At 37.8% G+C, this 20,853-nt stretch overlaps 2 protein-coding genes across 3 annotated transcripts in view; both read right to left on the minus strand.

The window, feature by feature from the left end:
• Positions 1-7,095, minus strand: part of LOC129116505 (leucine-rich repeat flightless-interacting protein 2-like) — an 18,151-nt gene extending 11,056 nt beyond the window's left edge. For both annotated transcript variants that reach the window (XM_054627361.1, XM_054627360.1), the window contains exons 1-4: positions 7,006-7,095; positions 4,383-4,469; positions 559-594; positions 218-343 (exon numbers count right to left, since the gene is read on the minus strand). In XM_054627361.1, coding sequence (XP_054483336.1) covers positions 218-343; positions 559-594; positions 4,383-4,469; positions 7,006-7,095 — 339 coding nt within the window. The remainder of the gene's footprint in view (positions 1-217; positions 344-558; positions 595-4,382; positions 4,470-7,005) is intronic.
• A 1,635-nt stretch (positions 7,096-8,730) lies between these two features.
• LOC129116508 (melanophilin-like) lies at positions 8,731-20,346 on the minus strand. Its single transcript, XM_054627362.1, is given in 16 exon segments — positions 8,731-8,928; positions 9,038-9,083; positions 9,426-9,479; positions 10,380-10,455; positions 10,457-10,539; positions 12,935-13,168; positions 13,283-13,363; positions 13,672-13,862; positions 14,844-14,946; positions 15,060-15,149; positions 15,240-15,298; positions 16,091-16,132; positions 16,613-16,725; positions 16,866-17,087; positions 18,956-19,069; positions 20,301-20,346. Coding segments are annotated over 15 exon segments (1,545 nt in total). The 5' UTR covers positions 19,066-19,069; positions 20,301-20,346; the 3' UTR covers positions 8,731-8,887.
• Between the last annotated feature and the right edge of the window lie 507 nt (positions 20,347-20,853).

Below are 20,853 nucleotides of genomic sequence, written 5' to 3' on the forward strand. Positions count from 1 at the left end.
TATTATTATTATTATTATTATTATTATTATTATTATACTGCCAGAGAGTCTTAATACATACAAATATTATTATTATTATTATTATTATACTGCCAGAGAGTCTTAATACATACAAATATTATTATTATTATTATTATTATTATTATAATCCGTCAGTTAGTCCTGATATTAAAGTTCTCTAGATATGATTATTGAAATATGAAATGACAGTTTGTACCTTCATGTCTCTGATGGACGCCTCCGTCTCCACGGAGAACGACGTGTCACAGCTTCCTCTGCGAGACGAAGCTCCGCCCAGAGAGGCCAGCGTGGCGGCGGAGAGCGTGGAGGCGGTCCTGGAGCCCTGAGGAAGAGGAGGACAGACATCTTCATCATCATCCCCATCATCATCACATGTAAGGTTTATATTTATAATGTTTCTTTATAATAATCCACTGACTTTTATTTTATGAAAGCAGCGGTTTGTTTACATAATAAATGATAATGTTTATTATTGTTCAATCCTCTGAACTTTATTTAAATGTCGTAATAACTGGTTTAACGTGAGAGTTGACTCACTTTGTCCATGAAGTCTCTGTCGGGTCTCTCCTCCACCTGAACACACAAACACATGACTCATGATCGATGCTCGTTACCATGGAGACACGTTATTGATTATCATTGTTAGTACGTTGACAGAAAAGTGTGAAGAAGAGACGCAAAGAGTGAAAGAGAAGAACCAGCAGAGAGGAGGGGGAGTCGCTCAGACGGACACCCAGAGACCAGAGCTCACCACTGGGCTCGCACGAGCTGAACTGGCCCTGGAGGAGGCCCGAGAGCCGGAGCCCAGAAACCCACTGTAGTCTGAAGGCTGGGGGGGGGGAGGAGAGGAGGGAGGAAATCAATCAGGCAATTAGTCAATGTGTTGTCTCCATAGCAACCAAGAAATAAACTATTATTTACAAGATCAGGAAACAGTTTGATTCACAGGATGCAGAGTTTAACTCTACTGATGAAGAGGAGGAGGAGGAGAGGAGGAAGAATGAAAAGAGGAGAGAAGGAGGGAGGAAGAATGACTCTTTGGTTTCTATGGTTACACCAGAAACGTGGCCTTTCACAATAAAAGCCTCGTGTTAAAGGTTATATCTTTTCTGTCTTTTAAAGAAGCCGACAGATCATCATGTGACCGGCAGCTGTCATTGGTTATTGATCGTCTGCTGTGTGTGTGTGTGTGTGTGTGTTTCCTCTGTGACCTTTGACCTGTGTATTAGTACCCTGATAGTACCTCCATGGTGTACTGTCACTCAGACTCACCCTGAGGCTTCCTCGACTCCCCACAGACATCCTCTCCTCATCGTCAGACATCTGCAAACACAGAGACTCCAGTTTAACAACCAACCAAGAAGAGGAGCAGAATGAAGGCAGGAGGAAGAGCACAGACAGAAGAAGAAGAAGAAGAAGAAGAAGAGCGATACAGACCGACGTGTGTCTCCGTGAGTGGCGAGAATATCGCTCGCTGTCCTCCTGAAAGGCCACGAAGAAGAAAGTTCACTCATTCTGCTGCCTGACAGACAGAAGCCAGGGTCTAATACAAACTATGTGATCCTGACAGACAGAGGCCAGGGTCTAACACAAACTATGTGATCCTGACAGACAGAAGCCAGGGTCTAATACAAACTATGTGATCCTGACAGACAGAAGCCAGGGTCTAATACAAACTGTGTGATCCTGACAGACATGCTGAGGGGAACACTGTATACAGGGTAGCCTTCAAAATTAAAATTATTAAATACATTAATAGATAGATAATAGATTTTTTTTTCGAAAAATTTAAATAATAATAACAAAAAAGGACATAAAATAAAATAAAAGAAGGTTTTAATGTAAACAAAGTGAATAATAATATATTATACATAAAGTACTTGTAAAATTATTATTTATATCATACATAAAGTACTAACAAAATTCAATATTATTATAAATAAATAAATAATAAAATAAATAACATTATACATGAGGTACTTATAAAATAAAATATATAATACATGAATTAATAATAAAATAAAAACGTATTAAATTGTATTAAAATAAAAAAATATTACAAATAAAGTACAACTAAAATAAAAAATATTAGACATTAATTATTAATGAAATAAAGTGCTATCAAAAATATCAAATAACGTATATTATACATAAAGTGCCAATAAAATAAAACTTAATAAAAAAAACATAAAATAAATAAACCCTACATAAAGTACTCAAAACTTAAATTTGTATGAAACAATAAATTGAATCAAATAAAAAAAAAAATCACGTGGAATAAAATAAAGTGTAAAGAATAAATATCACATAAATAAATAAATAAATATCACATAAATAAATAAATAAATATCACATAAATAAATAAATAAATATCACATAAATAAATAAATATCACATAAATAAATAACAAACACTGAAGCCGTCTTCACATTCAAACACAAAGGACATTAAACTGTGATGAGACGGAGCATGCAGGAAACAAGCATCTTCATCTTCATCATCATCAGATGCAGAACAAACACACATCACCACTGATACACAACAACAACAACAACAACAACAACAACAACAACCAGCAGCTACACATGAAAGGCTCTTTAATGGAGCCGTCCCAGTAAGGAGACTGGTTCAGACTGGTTCTCAGCTGAGACCAGAGAAACCAGTGGGAAGGTTTTCATGAGTCATCCACTGTTTGTGCAGACCATAATACTAAAGCAGGAGGAAGAGGAGGAGGAGGAGGAGGAGAAGAAGAATCCTACCATCCACTGTTCAATATGACCCCACTTATTATCCAGACCATAATACTTCTGGGAGCAGGAGGAAGAGAAGGAGGAAGAAGAGGAGGAAGAAGAAAAAGAGGAGGAGGAAGAGGAAGAGAAGGAGGAAGAGAAGGAAGAGGAGGAAGAGGAGGAAGAAGAGGAGGAAGAGAAGGAGGAAGAAGAGGAGGAAGAAGAGGAGGAAGAGGAAGAAGAGAAGGAGGAAGAAGAGGAGGAAGAAGAAAAAGAGGAGGAGGAAGAGAAGGAGGTAGAGGAAGAGAAGGAGGAAGAAGAGGAGGAAGAAGAGGAGGAAGAAGAGGAAGAAGAGAAGGAGGAAGAAGAGGAGGAAGAACAAGAAGAGGAGGAGGAAGAAGAGGAGGAAGAAGAGGAGGAAGAGGAGGAAGAGGAGGAAGAAGAGGAGGAAGAGGAAGAAGAGGAGGAGGAAGAAGAGGAGGAAGAGGAGGAAGAAGAGGAAGAGGAGGAAGAAGAGGAGGAGGAAGAAGAGGAGGAAGAAGAGGAGGAAGAGGAAGAAGAGAAGGAGGAAGAAGAGGAGGAAGAAGAGGAGGAAGAAGAGGACAACATGTGAGAACAGATGAGACTTTCTTTCAGATTTAAAGAGAAAAAGATGAAATCGTGAGGTGTGCTTGTTTTAAACGCCTCAGCGCGGTGAGGGAGGTGTACCTTGTGGCTGTGAAACAGCTTCAGGAGGCGGGAGGAGACACAAGAGGAGAGAGCAGAGGTTAGAGGTCAAAGGTCGGGTAGGAGACAGCAGGAAACAATCAATCAGAGGCTCCTTAAAGGGACAGTACCGCTTTGTTTACATTTAAAGGCTCTCTGTGTTCTGAGAGCTAAACACACTGATTCACTCAATGGAGTCTGAACAGAGCACCTTCAGGTCCACGCTATATACTACACACACATATATATATATATATATATATATATATATATATATATATATCTATATAAATACTATAGTACACATATAATACCAAAGGAAACATTGTGAACACCAGTTTAATAAAAGCAGGCTCACGTTTACATCCTTATCCTCAAAGTGAGAACCAGTCCCATAAAGAACACAAACCAGAACAACAAAGAAAGGCTCTTGACCAATACCAACATATATATCTATCTATCTATCTATCTATATATATATATATCTATATATATATATATATATATATATATATATATATATATAGACACAATAATGCTTCACAGTCAGTACTACTACAGCAGATGGAGTTCAGAGCGTGGTTGAAGCAGAGACACAGAACCTTCAGGTTCTTTAAAGTCAGAAGCTGTTCTGAGGTCTGGAGTTCAGATCACAGCTTCAGGTCATCAGTTCTCAGAGGGGAGCGCTTGTTTTCATCATGAAGTCACATGAAAAAACAAGACTTCTAATAAAACAGAGATGTATAAAAATAAAAGACTCACCAGAGAGAAATAAGTCTCTGTGGCCTCAGAGCCTCCTCCTGATGATGAGAGCTGTGACCTTTGACCCCTAGCTGACATCTCTGCACCATGTGACCCTTATCAATAAAGTTTTTTCAGTTTGTAGAGACCATCAGGAGGTGATTTTCAGAATAAAAGCCCGCTCACCTCTTTCTGTTGTCTCTCCAGCTCCTTCATCCGGATCTCTCGGGCCTCGGCTCTCGCTGCTCGCTTGGCCGCCAGCCTGGCCTCCGCCTGCCACACAGATCAATAAGATCAATACCTGATGACTGATCATCCGTCATCCAGCCCCTTCAGCACACTCTGGTCCGATAACTGTCAGACGATCAATCATTTCAAAGTGTTCTGAAAGCAGCTGCTTCAGCTTTAGTCTGTTCAAAGAAGAATCTGATCAAATCATATTGATCGCCTCCTCGAAACAAACCAATAACCAATCAGAAGCCCAGGAGGAGTAAAATAATATTCAGAAAAATAGTGTTATATATATTTATATATTTAAAAAAAAGTATATATAAATAAATAAATAAAACAAACACTATTAAATTTGTAGAGATTTTCCACACGATAACATATATTTAAATAACTTCTGATTGATCCATATTTAATAAATCAATAACTATATCTGTCCAATTAATCAATAGATTAATTGTTGACAGATTAGTTAGTGAAAACACATCTAAATGTAGAATCCACAGAAGTCAGCTGATGTGAGGAATGTGGACCGTACAGGTGACACTCCCTCCGTCGCCATGACGACGACGACACACCAACGAGTTTGTGGTGATGAAGAGGAGGGTGAAGAGGAGGGGGGGTCATATCTGTGTCAGACCTTCAGATTAATGTCTGTGCTGCTGGGGATTAAAGAATGGAGGTCACACACACACACACACACACACACACACACACACACACACACACACACACATACACACAGACACAGACACACACACACACACACACACACACACACACACACACACACACACACACACACACACACACACACACACACACACACACAGACACACACACACACACACACACACAGACACACACACACACACACACACACACACACACACACACACACACACACACACATACGTCACACACACACACAGACTGTCTCTCCCCACACCAGACTGTCTGTGTGTGTGTGTGTGTGTGTGTGTGTGTGTGTGTGTGTGTGTGTGTGTGTGTGAGAACACTGGCTGACTGAATGTGAACAAACCAGTTCACAGCTCCGTCATGTGACACAACCAGTGAAGTCTGCTGGTCTCAGATCAGATTTATTTTTCATTGTTGTCATTTACAACTCGCTTAAAGTGGATTTATTGTTGTTTTTGTTTTATCAATAAAGTTGGTTCACCACTTCCTGCATGTGCTTCACAATAAAAGCATTCTAGAAGAACCACCACAGAAGAAGAGGAGGAGGAAGAGGAGTTCATTCATCACATTCCAGCCTCAGTATGTAGGACGAGCTCATGAACAACACACAGAGAACATAAAGAGCTTTTGTTACAGAGGCTGAGGAGCCCAAACATTATGGAAATATTATAAAGTACCAAATATCACAGGAGCAATAACAGGAACTCAATGTTAAATTCAAGTATTCTTAAAATACAATACAAAAACTTAAAAAATAAATAAATCTAAAATACAATAAAGGTTAGCTGAATAAAATAGACAAATCAATCATGAAAGTGTTGATCCAGAACAACATAAAACAATTAATTTATTCTAATTCTAATAGTTTGTTTCCTCCGTTGACAGACCTTTTTTGATATTTTATGATTATTAAAATATTTATTGTATTCATCCAACTTATATTATATCAACAATGTTTTATTTAAAACTTGATATCCTTTTTTATAATTTATTATAAAGTTTCTTAATTTAAATTGTCATTTATTTTATATTTGTCTTCCAATTTTATTCAGTATTTAATTTATATAATAATAATCAGATCTATAATAATAATCAGATCTATAATAATAATCAGATCAATAATAATAAGCAGATCAATAATAATAATCAGATCTATAATAATAATAATCAGATCAATAATAATAATCAGATCAATAATAATAATCAGATCTATAATAATAATAATCAGATCAATAATAATAATAATCAGATCTATAATAATAATAATCAGATCTATAATAATAATAATCAGATCAATAATAATAATAATAATAATAATAATAATAGATCAATAATAATAATAATCAGATAATAATAATAATAATAATAATAATAATAATAATAATAATAATAATAATCAGATCAATAATAATAATAATAATAATCAGATCTATAATAATAATCAGATAATAATAATAATCAGATCTATAATAATAATAATAATAATAATAACAGATCAATAATAATAATAATAATAATAATCAGATCAATAATAATAATAATAATAATCAGATCTAATAATAATAATCAGATCAATAATAATAATCAGATCAATAATAATAATCAGATCAATAATAATAATAATAATAATAATAATAATAATAATAATAATAATAATAATAATAATAATAACAGATCTATAATAATAATAATAATAATAATAATAATAATAATAATAATAATAATAATAATAATAATAATAATAATAATAATAATAATAATAATAATAATAATAATAATAATAATAATAATAATAATAATAATAATAATAATAATAATAACAGATAATAATAATAATAATAATAATAATAATAATAATAATAATAATAATAATAATAATAACCTCCCGGGCCACCAGGCTGAGAGCACCGTCCTCTGCGCTCCTCCTCTCCGGGTCCGGGGTCCTCCTCCTGCCCGGGCCCCGGGTCCCCATCGGGCCCTGAACGCAGCACCGGGAGACCGGGAGACACCGGGAGAACACCGCCGAGCGGCCGGTGTGCAGGTCTGAAGCGGACTCGGGACTAAACCACTAACACCAGAGAGAGGAACCCGTCAGAACCCGTCAGATCCCGTCAGAACCCGTCAGAACCCGTCAGATCCCGTCAGAACCCGTCAGATCCCGTCAGAACCCGTCAGATCCCGTCAGATCCCGTCAGAACCCGTCAGATCCCGTCCAGCAGCGTCAGATCCCGTCCTGAAGCGTCAGATCCCGTCCCCGTCAGATCCCGTCAGATCCCGTCAGATCCCGTCCTGCAGCGTCGTCCCGCCGTTGATCCTCCGGTGCAGAGAGGAGCACCGTGATGTGCGTGTTGGTTTATCCGGGACCCTGAAGCGCACACCTCCGCTGAGCCGCAGGTAGCGGGCCCTGAACGCACCACGGCCGTCCGCAGTGTGACGCGGTGGAGGAGGGGGGGGGGTAATATGGGGGTAATTGTTGCATATTATTCATTATTTATTTTAATAAATATAATAACAACAATATGTCACAACATCAATAATAATAATACAGAGTTCATCTGATTATTATGTTTATTGATCAGAAACACAAACACTGACACAGATCAATAAATCAAACCAAACATCCCATAATACTCATCAATAACATGCAGGTTACAATCAACACATGCATGGCAACAACATGAGCAGAAACGTCCTTTATGTCATTTAATGCTTTGATTTGTGTGTTTATTGATTATATAGAAGTGATCATGTGATTAACAGCTGATCATGTGATTAACAGCTGATCATGTGATTAATCATGTGATCAACAGCTGATCATGTGATTAACAGCTGATCATTAAACAGCTATGGAGGTTCAATAGTGACACGTTTAAATAGATTTAAAAGAGTGAAATATCTCTATTAGTATTTCATGATTACATTTTGAATAAAACTTTATCTATTTCAATATTTCAAATTAAAACTTTATCTATTTCAATATTTCAAATTAAATTCACGATATCATCCGTTCACTTTCCTGAAATGTGATTTTATTTTCACATAATTTTAAAAGATAAATTGTTAATATTGTCAAAATGTTGTATTTTTCTAGATGTTTTAAGAATTAAATGTAATTTAAAAATATATAATTTTGGTTTGAATAGAGTTTAAATTATGGATTTGTTAAATTACATTTCTTTAATATCTTTGTAAATTAAATATTTTCATCTATTATCTTTGATTTTCAAATTTTAACTTGTAATTCTAAATTTGTACAATTTTCTTTTTACTATATCTGATATTTATATTTCATATTTATATTGTTTATGCAGACGATAACTAATCTTTTCTCTGTAAACAGCACGATTGTTTATGTAACAAATAAACTTTTGAACTTTTCAATCTTTAGTTTTAGTAATTTAGTTTATTAATGTCTCATGTACAATCATCAATAATGGTTTGATAATAATTAAATCATGAATATTGGATCCAAAATTCAAACTATTTCACATTTCAAAATGAAAAAGGCAAAATGTGAATATTGAATTCACATTTCTGTTTCTTTTACAACCAAATATTTGACTTTTTTAGTTTTTTTAAACGTTGAAATTTGAAATATCTCGACAGATTAAAGAATTTAAACGGTGAATTTGTGTTAATTGTAGCATTTAGACAGAAAAACATTTTGTCTTTATCACACGAAGAAGAGTTTAGTTGAATCTGATGATTGAGCAGAAAAACAAAACAGGAAGTAAAGAATCGTTTTCTGTTTTCAGGTTTCAGGTTCAGAACATGTTCGATTTCCACTGAGCTCCGTTACTGCCCTCTGTCAACGACAACAACAACAACAACAACAACAGTGAAAATCAGAGTATATTATAACTGCAATAAACTCCAATAATTCATAATAAATCTGTTTGTGAAGTCAAACTTACTGGAGAAATCTTGAGTTGCTTTTTTCCTTTGATGAGATCCAGAAACCTTTTGAATTAAAGAAAAATAATCTCACGACAAAATATAATAATTAAACAAAATCAACCTGTAATGAAATATACAACACTACAAATTGTAGTTGTAAAATCATTTTATTTTAATTTGAAAGATCTATAATTATAGATGATTAAATAAAAAACATTTTATAACATTTTCTGTAATTAAAATATATTTGATTCTCATAAATATAAAACACGTCTGTTGTGTATTTCACTTTATATTTTGAATAAAGTTATATTTAAATATTAAAGATACAAATCTTAATGTAATGACAAACTGATATTCTGATCTTGGTTTAAATACTTTTAATGACGTTGAATAAAAACAAACCTTCTTCTTGGATCCAGCGTTCAGAGCAGCGATCTTCGTCTCGATATCCGACACCTGCAGGAGAAAACACACAAATATCACACGACTGTCACGTCTTCAATGAGGAACATCCCATAATGAGCCCGTCTTCATCAGGATTCTTCTTGTTCAACTCGTCCAGGCAGATTTTTGTGATTTTTGTTTTATAATTTCATTTTCACAGCTATGGAAGTTTAATGGTGCCAAGTTTAAATAGATTTAAATATGAAAAAAGAGTAAAATATCTGTATTAAGTATTTTATGATTAGATTTTCATAATAAAACTTTATTTATTTCATTAATTCAAATTAAATTGGCAATTTCATATGTTTATTTTTATTAAATATGATTAGATTTTCATTTAATTTCAGTTGTAAAAGATAATATTTTTTTTATTTGTCTAGATGTTAAAAGTATTAAATGTTATTATTATATATATTTTTGGTTTGTATAGAGCTTAATTGTGGATTGGTTTCAACTTAAATTTTTTAGGTATCTTTGTAAAATTATTATTCTTCTTAAATATCTTATTTATCATAATTCAGAATTTCACATGTTATTTTAATTGAAATGGGATTTTATTTTCATATAATTTCAGTTCAGATAAATTGTTCATATTGTCAAAAATATTTTCAAAAATGTAATTATTTTCAATTATTTTATTTTATTTATTTACATATTTAAAGTATAAAATGTTATTTTAAATAATAATATTTTGATTTGAATTGAGCTTAAATTGTGGATTTGTTTCAAGTGTTTTTGTAAAATTATAGTAATTTAATATCTTAATAAATTCAAATGATTTCATTTATTATCTTTGATTTTCTAATATTTACTTGTAATTCTGCAGAGTTATAAATCCCTGTATTAAGTATTCTATGGTTCCATGTTTTGTCATTCATATATATATTATATATTATATGTATTTGGTGTCACCTCGCTCTCGGCGCTCTGGACTCTGGCGGCCGTCAGCGCCACCACGTCCTCCAGCTCCGACAGCTCCGAGTCCGTCGCCCCCGAAGCGAGTCTTGGCGCTCCGCTCGAGGCGTCGCAGCTTCGTCTCCAGCTCGAACGACTGACCGGCGGCCATGTACACCTGAAGACACGGAGACAGAAGAGCAGCTCACCTGAGACGGCGCTAACGCACCTCCATACGTCTGACCGCACCAGAGCAGGGCCGAGTATCAGACACAGACTGGGTTCACCGGAGGGAAAGACAAACTTCTCTCCTGGTAATAAGGTGTAAGGGTTAAGGTGTAAGGTTTAAATTAAGGGTTAAGGTTTAAATTAAGGGTTAAGGTTTAAATTAATGTGTAAGGTTTAAGGTGTAAGGTTTAAATTAAGGTGTAAGGTTTAAATTAAGGTTTAAGGTGTAAGGTTTAAATTAAGGTTTAAGGTTTAAGGTGTAAGGTTTAAATTAAGGTTTAAGGTTTAAGGTGTAAGGTTTAAATTAAGGTTTAAGGTTTAAGGTGTAAGGTTTAAATTAATGTGTAAGGTTTAAGGTGTAAGGTTTAAATTAATGTGTAAGGTGTAAGGGTTAAGGTTAAACCTGAAAGGTTTAAGGTTTAAGGTTTTATAAACTAAGATGGTTTGAATTTGAAACGTTTCTCATAAATGACAAATACATATTTCTGATTTTCATCTTCCCAAGAAAGATAGTTTTATCATATTCATGATATAGTTTTATCATTTTCATGAGATAGTTTTGTTATATTCATGAGATAGTTTTATCATATTCATGAGGTAGTATTGTCAAATTCATGAGGTAGTATTGTCAAATTCAATAGAAGACAGTTTGAACAATGAATTGTAAATGTAAAGTGTCTGAGCTCCTGCTGGACCCAGACTGGAACCAGTGCTGCCCAGTATGCTGCAGATACCCAGCCCTGTTAGAGACTGGAGACACAGCAGCCGGGGTTCAAAGCCAGTCCAGACATTTCCATCATGCTTCAGACGAGGCGGGGGGTTTGGCTTAGTTTGACCGTCACACAAAAAGAGGTTGAGGGAGAACGAGGCGTGCAGTTCATGTATGAAGCTTACATTTTCCTCAAGTTCCCTGAAAGCATCATCTGCCTGCTTAACGTCAGTCCCTACTAAGTGGGATCTGTCGACCGGCTCTGAGAAGCCGTACTCGACCATTGCGTGTTCTGTGGCATTAATGGTTCTCAGGACCTCAGTGGTGAGGTCACAGAGGGCGGCAGCAGTCGATCTCTGAAAGCCATGTAGAGGGACAGATGTTAACAGCTGGAAAACAACACCTGGTCCTGCAGCAGCTACCGGCCCGGACGCAACCAGACCCCCAGAGTCTGGAGGCCGGCTCCCATAACCCTCACCCCCAGAGGGCCCACGTCTGACCGGAGCTTCAGTCCTCTCTGATTCTAAAACACTGGCGTCAGTGAAAAGATGATGCTAGTGTGACGCAATCCAAACCGGTTTCCTTCAAATACGCACATTCTCTCCTGGATCACGAGTTTTAAACACATAGTTATTGTTGTTAAGACGAAACAAAAAATATCCGGTTTGGGTTCAAATAAGTATGTTTTTACAACAGGTTACGTATGTACGTTACGTATATTTAAATAGCTCAACGCTGACTTTGGGGTTTCACACGGGACATGAACACGGGTCTCCTGGGTCAACGTCGGTATTTGTCTGACCCGTCTGTCCACCGGCTTTGACAGACACGGCTTTGGGTTACGTCAAGAACAAACGTATTCTGAGAGAAAGTACAACTCCATCAGTTTCAGCTTATGGGGTAGATATAATATATCTGCTCGTGTAAAAGTCTGAAGAGAACGAGAAGGTAACCTGAAGAAGAATAAGATTTGAATCTGTCCTGTTCTTAAAAGATATAAAAACCAAGTCGCATTGCAAAGGATCAGAGCACATATGAGATCTGTGCTGTTAACACGCTTCTGAGTCACATATACGCAAAACAGTGTGAAGTGGTCCATTTCTGCCTTCGTGTGGGCGGAGTCGGAGTGTCTTGGACTTTCCCCTGGGGTTAAATACGGCAGTTTAGACACCACTGAAGAAGACGTATGTGGATGAGTGCTGCAGGTGTCTGGATCCAGGCAGGTAGCTGCTGACCGTCACATTTACACAACCTGCTGAACGGTTACCAACTAAACGCAGGAGGCAGCCTGTCAGTGGGGGGGGCAGTCATGCAGCCTGAAAACAAAGCTTTAGCAAAATCATCAATCAGCTTTGCTCGTTAATTGATATTTTCTTCAGAAGAAAATCTTGTTTTTGAGTCTTTTAATTTGATCTGTATGAACTGAGATGTCAGTTCAGACGTTCTGCTGGTTCTGAACGGGAGAAGCGAGCCGTGCTGTGGGAACATGCACCACAAATGGGACCCCGGACGTTTACGTAAAAACCCTAAAACCCATCAGGAGAGTGGAAGTTGTGTCAGATAGATTATTGAAAACTTCATCTTTGTTTTGAAACCTCCAGGTTCCCATTTGCTGTAAACCCGATCCCCCTCCTACCTTCTGAGCCTCGGTGGGCATCTCGTCGCTGGATGAGCTCAGTTCTTTGTCCTTCAGAGGGTCCAGGTGGAGCACCGGGCCGCCCCGGACGCCGGCCACACTTTTACCCGCAGACGAGGACTTCTTCCCGGCCTCTTCGTCCGACGACAGGCCCTTATCGCTCAGGTTCCCCGCCAGCTCGCTCAGCTTCCTCCTCAGCTTCTCCTCCTCATTCTGACCGGACGGAGTCAGCGTCTGCAGGTTCACATGCACAGAAGATGGATTATGAATTATCATCACACCAGAATGTCAAATGAAAACATCACCAATTAAAGGAGAGGTCTCCGGGCTCCTTTTGAATCGTCTCACCTCGTCAGCAGGAGTCATTTTCTCCTCCAGGCGGTTCAGCAGACTCTCAATGGCCGACATGCGTTTGTTCAGCTCATTCATCTGTGAAAATCAAATACATGATCATATTTACACTCATCATGGAAAATACATTCCATTCTACTCTATGATTTTTTAGTTTTTTTGGTTTAACAAGATTATTATATGTATTGTAAAAAAAAAAGTTTTTTTGTAGGTAAAATGTTTAGTTTTCAAGGGAAAAAACCTGAAAGATTTATCAGTTTTTGTTTTGAAAATGTTCCGGTACTTTTTTTGCCGACTACGAGAACAGAACAGAGTCAATGTTTGGGATCGGATCAGAGAAAAGCACACAGTCAGACAGTGGTTGGTCATTGGCTGCGTCTCCTTACGGGCGGGGCTTGTCCCAGGTTCTCCTGAGACGAGGCTCTGCTGTTCCTGCGGCGGTGGGGGTTGCAGGTGCATGGGGGGGCCCTCAGGTACTCGTCCTCGTCAGAGGTGTCGACGTACTGCTGCCGAGCCACCGAGGAGCTGATCTTAGACAGAGAGCGAGTCCGGACCATCCTGCTGTCTCCATTGTCGTCTGACAACACAGGTCAACACACACAGGTGAACACACACAGGTGAACACACACAGGTGAACACACACAGGTAAATACACACAGGTGAACACACACAGGTAAATACACACAGGTGAACACACACAGGTGAACACACACAGGTAAACACACACAGGTAAACACACACAGGTGAACACACACACACACAGGTGAACACACACAGGTAAACACACACAGGTGAACACACACAGGTGAACACACAGGAACACACACAGGTGAACACACACAGGTAAACACACACAGGTGAACACACACAGGTGAACACACACAGGTGAACACACACAGGTGAACACACACAGGTAAACACACACAGGTGAACACACACAGGTGAACACACACAGGTGAACACACACAGGTGAACACACACAGGTGAACACACACAGGTGAACACAGGTGAACACACAGGTAAAAACACAGGTGAACACACACAGGTAAACACACACAGGTGAACACACACAGGTAAACACACACAGGTGAACACACACAGGTGAACACACACAGGTAAACACACACAGGTGAACACACACAGGTGAACACACACAGGTAAACAACACAGGTTAACACACACAGGTGAACACACACAGGTTAACACACACAGGTGAACACACACACACAGGTAAACACACAGGTGAACACACACAGGTGAACATGTATAGGGGAAATACAGTCAGGTAAACACAGACAGTTAAATACAGTCACCTGTTTTCAATTTACCCCCTTCTAACCTTTACCTCCCTGTTAACTCCTCTTTACCTCAAACCTGCCTCACCTTACCTACTGTTACCTCACACTTACTTCCTCCCTTTTCCTCCCTTTACCTCCCCTTTCCCTCACATCAGCCAGGGAGAGACTCAGCAGATGAGGTACTTCCCCTGTGGTAGAGTCTGTCCTGCTGGGAGCTTGTATGTGTACTCTCTGTGTACTGTGTGTATTTGTACATATACCAGGCCTCATGGCGTATCGGTCCAGACTCTTCCTGCGGTTGGCTCGGTGGTTGTACATGTCGTAATCCACATCATTCCTGTAGCCTCGATCCTCCAGAATCTGCTCCATAAAACATGTTACATTCTTGGACAAGCTCTTTTACACGATTCTACATTTAAAACGGATTAAATATGTCATGTTTGAATAATGACTGCATTAACCTGTTGTTGTCGTACCTGTACGGACGGTCGCCGTGAATACGGGAAATACTCTTCCGGGTCGAAGTCCAGTGGATGAACAGAGAGCAGACGTTTGCTCTTCCTCATCTAGAAGAGAAGAACAAATGAAGAGGTTCAAATCTGCAGGTTCACGTCCGATTCAACATCAGTAGATTTTTAGTTTTAGTTTCATTTTACCACTTTGTAGCGCTGAACCTCGGCTTCTCCGTGGTCGTCCTCCATCCCGTTATACACATCTACAGGTACAAATACAACACACTTCTACTCATCTACAGGTACAAATACAACACTTCTACTCATCTACAGGTACAAATACAACACTTCTACTCATCTACAGGTACAAATACAACACTTCTACTCATCTACAGGTACAAATACAACACTTCTACTCATCTACAGGTACAAATACAACACTTTTGTAAGTCTGGATTAAAAACACTAACAGAGGCATGATGTTTTTACTCTGATTTCTTTGGTTTGAATACACAGAATAACATAGAAACTGAGTACTTTTGAAGTATATTGTTTATGTGTGTATTAATATGTATTATTATCTGTGTTAATACATGCAGATATGAACAATCAAGTGAAATAAATGTGTCACAATTGTAACAACTTTTTATTCACAAATTCTGCATAAATACTGTGTGTATGTGTTCAGCAGTCAGTGTTCAAGCTTTCCAAAGGCTGGTTCTCAAAACTTTTAATCAAAAATCAAAAATGTAAAGATTTTCAGCCAGAACTCTCTGAAAACATGAGTATACAAAACTTCATACATATCTAACCTGTAGATATTGATATGTAAGAAACTGAGATTTGACGTTAAAGTTAAAATCCTCATGTCGTTTCAGTTTAAGTGGTGTTTCTGTGTCAAATGTAAATTTACAGGCCATCAAAGATGACTTCTGATTATTTTGTATTTGTTGAAAAGAAAAGCCAAAACAGATTATAGATTCAAGTTTCTAATTTTGTGGATTATATTCTTAATTCTAGATGTGATATTTCTGGATGTCGTGTCGACTCACTGCCGCGGACGTCCGGCATACTCTGAGTGTCGTCGTCACGGCCACCTGAAGAAGAAACACGATGTCTGATTAGTCGATCAACCATGTTTCAATCTTTACACAAATACATAGAAACGCTTCATATATTCAATAGGGTATAATACACTAGTATTTCATGAGTGCATATCTGCTGTTTCTTATTTAACATTGAAAAAGTTGAATATCTTTTTATATTAAATATTATTTAAACAAATGTAAATGTGATTTTTAAAACAATAACACATTAAAATGTCTATATTTATTATTTCATATCGTTCTGAGGTTTTTTGTGTTCATATCATTTGAATCGGCTGAATTAAATATAATTCACAACGTTTACTTAAAAATGTAAAAAGCAGTTTAATAGAAGAGTCAGCTGGTGTTGAACAGTGTGATCTCAGACCAGGAACCACATCAGCTGACAGTCTGATGACCACATGTGACTCAGTGTCACTGTTAATAAAGTTTGAACAAAGGCGACCCCGGTAACAGTGATGTCACGCTCACCATCTCCGTTCAGCCTCTTGTACAGTGACCTCATCACCTTTGCGCTGCCGAAGCGCTTGAAGCGATTCCTGACGTTGTCATGGTACCAACCGACAGTGCCGATCTTCAGCACCCTGCAGGAGGACACGCCAATACTCATCATTACACAGCTAAAACTCCCTGTGTACGCTGGAGTATATCTGGTACCTTCACTGAGACAGGTAGGCTCCTTACCTGCGCTGTCAGGACTCAGACCTACCTGTGTGTGTCTCACCTGGTCATGCGGCAGTTGTCACACACCCAGCCGTGCTCCTTCTTGTTGTAGCGGCTGCAGGACTTGCAGGTGAACATGCGGCAGTCCAGACACTGACGTTTACTGTTGACCAGGAACTTAAAGGGCTGCAGGCAGCGGATACAGTGAGACTCGGACAGCTGACTCTGAGGACCCAGGAGCTCTCGCTTTGTGTCCTCCTTCTCGATTTTAGTCTTCAAGTCACTGCGATAGCCGGAGAGGAGACAGGAAGAGCAACAAGGATATATAACTACAGACATGCCCAGGGGAGGAGTCAGAGGAGGAAGGATAACATGCATAGATCCATAAATCTGATTGGAAAGCAAAGAAAAAGACTCATCCTACTTTAAGTTTGAATCAATATGATAATAAACCAGGGTTAGGGTGAGGTCTGTACTACAGTACATCTACTAATACTACTACAGTACATCTACTACAGTACATCTACTACAGTACATCTACTACATATACTACAGTACATCTACTACAGTACATCTACAGTACATCTACTACAGTACATACTAATACTACTACAGTACATCTACTACAGTACATCTACTACATCTACTAATACTACTACAGTACATCTACTACAGTACATCTACTACATCTACTAATACTACTACAGTACATCTACTACAGTACATCTACTACAGTACATCTACTACATCTACTAATACTACTACAGTACATCTACAACGGGCCATTTACTACCAAAATTACTGTAAATCTAATACGACCCCCCCACACACACACACACACACACACACACACACACACACACACACACACACACACACACACACACACACACACACACACACACACACACACACACACACACACACACACACACACACACACACACACACACACACACACACACACACACACACACACACACACACACACACACAACCCGGCGGGGAGAGAAATAGATCCATATTCCATCTATAACAGACCAACTACTGCCAGAACTACAGGAAAACTTCTTTGGGCCTTTTACTACAAAACCACAGCACATGTAAAATGGGCCATCTGCTACTTTGGTATAGGATTAGTAAAGAGTTGGAGCAGCAGTTCAGGCTACATCAACTGGCCCAGTTCGAACAACTGTGAGCCGTTTGGCGAGCCAGCCAGCAGGTTTTGATAACTTCAGCTTGGAGCTGAACACGGGTGGATCAACCTGCATCTCAGGGCCTCAGGGGCCACTGAAAGGTCAACAGAGCCTTTTGTTTCGGCAAATTCTGGTGGTGTGTGAGTGCAGGACAAAAACTACAGTGCATCCACTACGGGCCATCTCCTACCAGAACTACTGCACATCTACTTTAAAATGTCAACATGATGTGGAGGCCCCAAACAAGATGTCACCATGATAAGAAATAGTGTGAATTAGATTAGATGCTTCCAGCAACTTAAAATGTTATGAATTATTTCTGTGTAAATTACATTTTCACAGTCAAAATCAGATTATCAGCATTGACAGAGGAGGCTGAACAGAAGCTGCTTTGTTTGCTAACCTGTCGTGATGGATCAGTGTTGGCTGTTACTGCACACACTGGGAGAGAATCCGCTGTTCTGACCAGAGTCTGATAACTTTCATTGAATGTTTTAACGTGAACTATCAGACTCTGGTTAGAACAACAGGAAAGTCTGTTTCCTCCCCCGCCCCTCTCCCCGACTGTGTCTCAGTTTGCCCGAGGGGCTGATGGGAGTTGCAGTCTTTAGTGTGGAACACAGAGCGTCTTTGTGAGCTTCCTGTTGTCTCCTGCAGTCTCTTGTCCGTGTGACCAAGTTGTGATCGACTGCCAAAACAACGACGTCTTTCACGCTCACATTCCTCTAAACTTCACGTGAACGAGTCAATTCACAAACACTCTTGAACGATAAAAAACAGTCAATATATTTTACATATTGGAATTTATATCTTTTCGTATTTATACTATATGTTTTACATGTTAACTGTTTGAGAAATACTTGTTTTATACATTAATATCTTTTTTTATTAGTTATTTATTTTAAAATAATGAATATTATGAAAGACAGGTGGACAGAGAGACAGATGTTCATACCCGAGTCTCTCCTCTTCTTTCTTTCGGAGGTTAAAGTCTCGTTGAATCACCTCCCAGACGTGTTTGGCCTCTTCGTCCGTCAGACGCGACAAATCCAATTTACGCTCCATGACACTGAAATAAGATGATAAATTATACTATGTAATATAATATAATATGTCATTCTAGCAGTGTTTGAATCCATATTTAATGATTTTTAGGCAGCAAAGAATTCCACATTATTGTCGGTTGTGACTCATGGAGTTCCTCAGGGTTCTATTGCTGATCCTCCTGATTTTCAGTTCACATGTCAGTAACTTAAAAAAAAAAGTTTTTACAACAAAGGTGCAATATTTTGAGAAAAAAGATTAAAATATTCTGTGTGATATTTTCTGAGGAGCAAATTGTTCTGAGTGGTAAAATGTAATACTTTTTAACAGTGTGTAGCCTTTCAGGGGATCTATTAGCAGAAATGGAATATAATATTAAAACTATGTTTTCATTGGTGTGTAACATCCTGGAACTTTGAATCATTATGTTCTTATCTACACAGTGAGCAGGTCCTCTTCACGGAGTCTGCCATGTCTCTAAAAAAGTCCAGAACGGACAAACTAAACACTTCAAATAGCCACAGAGTAAAAGAAACGGGGTACAGTTGTAATCTGGAACCACACCACTAGATGAGCAAGTAATAGAGCCAGTTTAACAGATGAGTAATTCTTTGCTGGCATTATTCTCACTCATTTATGAACTTAAATTTTCTCTTTACCTTCACGTTACTTTACTTTAACACCTATTTAAGTATAAATGTCAGTTGTTTTTAACACCTATAAAACACCTTTAAAGTTTCCTTAAACTGTATTTTGACTGACTTTTTCAATTAGAACTGATCACTTTCAATAGCATAAATGTGTTGATAAATTTGCCAAAGTTGCATTAATATTGGTGTAAATCAAAACAGCAGGACTGCATTACTGGTTGCTCTTCTGTTTTAAATTTTCAGTTTTTCACCACACCCTGGTGACTTCACACTATACACAACTGATGATGTCACTGTGAAAGCAAAGAAACACTGAACATCTCAGATATTTAGTCTATTAAATTGAGTATCTCTCTGAACTGAACTTTAAATCTTCAGCACCAAATTAAGGGTAATTATAAAACAGATTGTATGATTATCTTCTGTTATTCAGTCATTGACTTTATGACACAAGTTTTAAACTTGACATTTTGCAAAATTAAACAATTAATAACAATTCTTTTTTTGCAAAATTACAGAGATATTTACAGACTTGATAAACTCAAAACAGGCTAAAATCTGTTGAGTCTTCTTTTTAATTTTGTGATTAAATAAGAATAAACTCACCGTGTATTTGTGTGTTCAGGCTGCTGGGAATGATGAGACGTCTGACTGAGTTTAAACTGAAAGAATCAGCTGATCACATGATGACCGTCCTCATGACAACAACACCGCACTGCTGAAGGCAAAACCCCAACTCACACAGAAACAGAAACACAGAAAACTCAACAGCAGCTTCAGAATATTTAGATCTTTTTGTTTTGTTGATAAAGTCGTTATTGGACAATAGAGAGGGGTTTTATTAAAATATTGTAATAATGTGAATAAATGGTTATTTAAAAAGTCACAGCATTTGGAGGGGAAGATTTTTTATTTTGTAAGAAAAAGTAATCCTGTGATATTTTTACAATATTGTATTACAGGAATTGTTGCCCTCTGCTTGATTTACATGTACATGTACATGCCGGCAGCTCCCATGACCTTCGCAACATTTCTTTGTTTTTGTGTTTATTACTGAAGCACTTATGTCATACGACGGAATACATTCATCAACATCGGAAGTGTGGGGATTGGATTAAGCGCAGCAGACTTTGAGCCAATCATTGGTCTCACAAGCCAG

The sequence above is a fragment of the Anoplopoma fimbria genome, unplaced genomic scaffold, assembly GCF_027596085.1.
Source record: "Anoplopoma fimbria isolate UVic2021 breed Golden Eagle Sablefish unplaced genomic scaffold, Afim_UVic_2022 Un_contig_8762_pilon_pilon, whole genome shotgun sequence".
NCBI classification, from domain to species: domain Eukaryota; kingdom Metazoa; phylum Chordata; class Actinopteri; order Perciformes; family Anoplopomatidae; genus Anoplopoma; species Anoplopoma fimbria.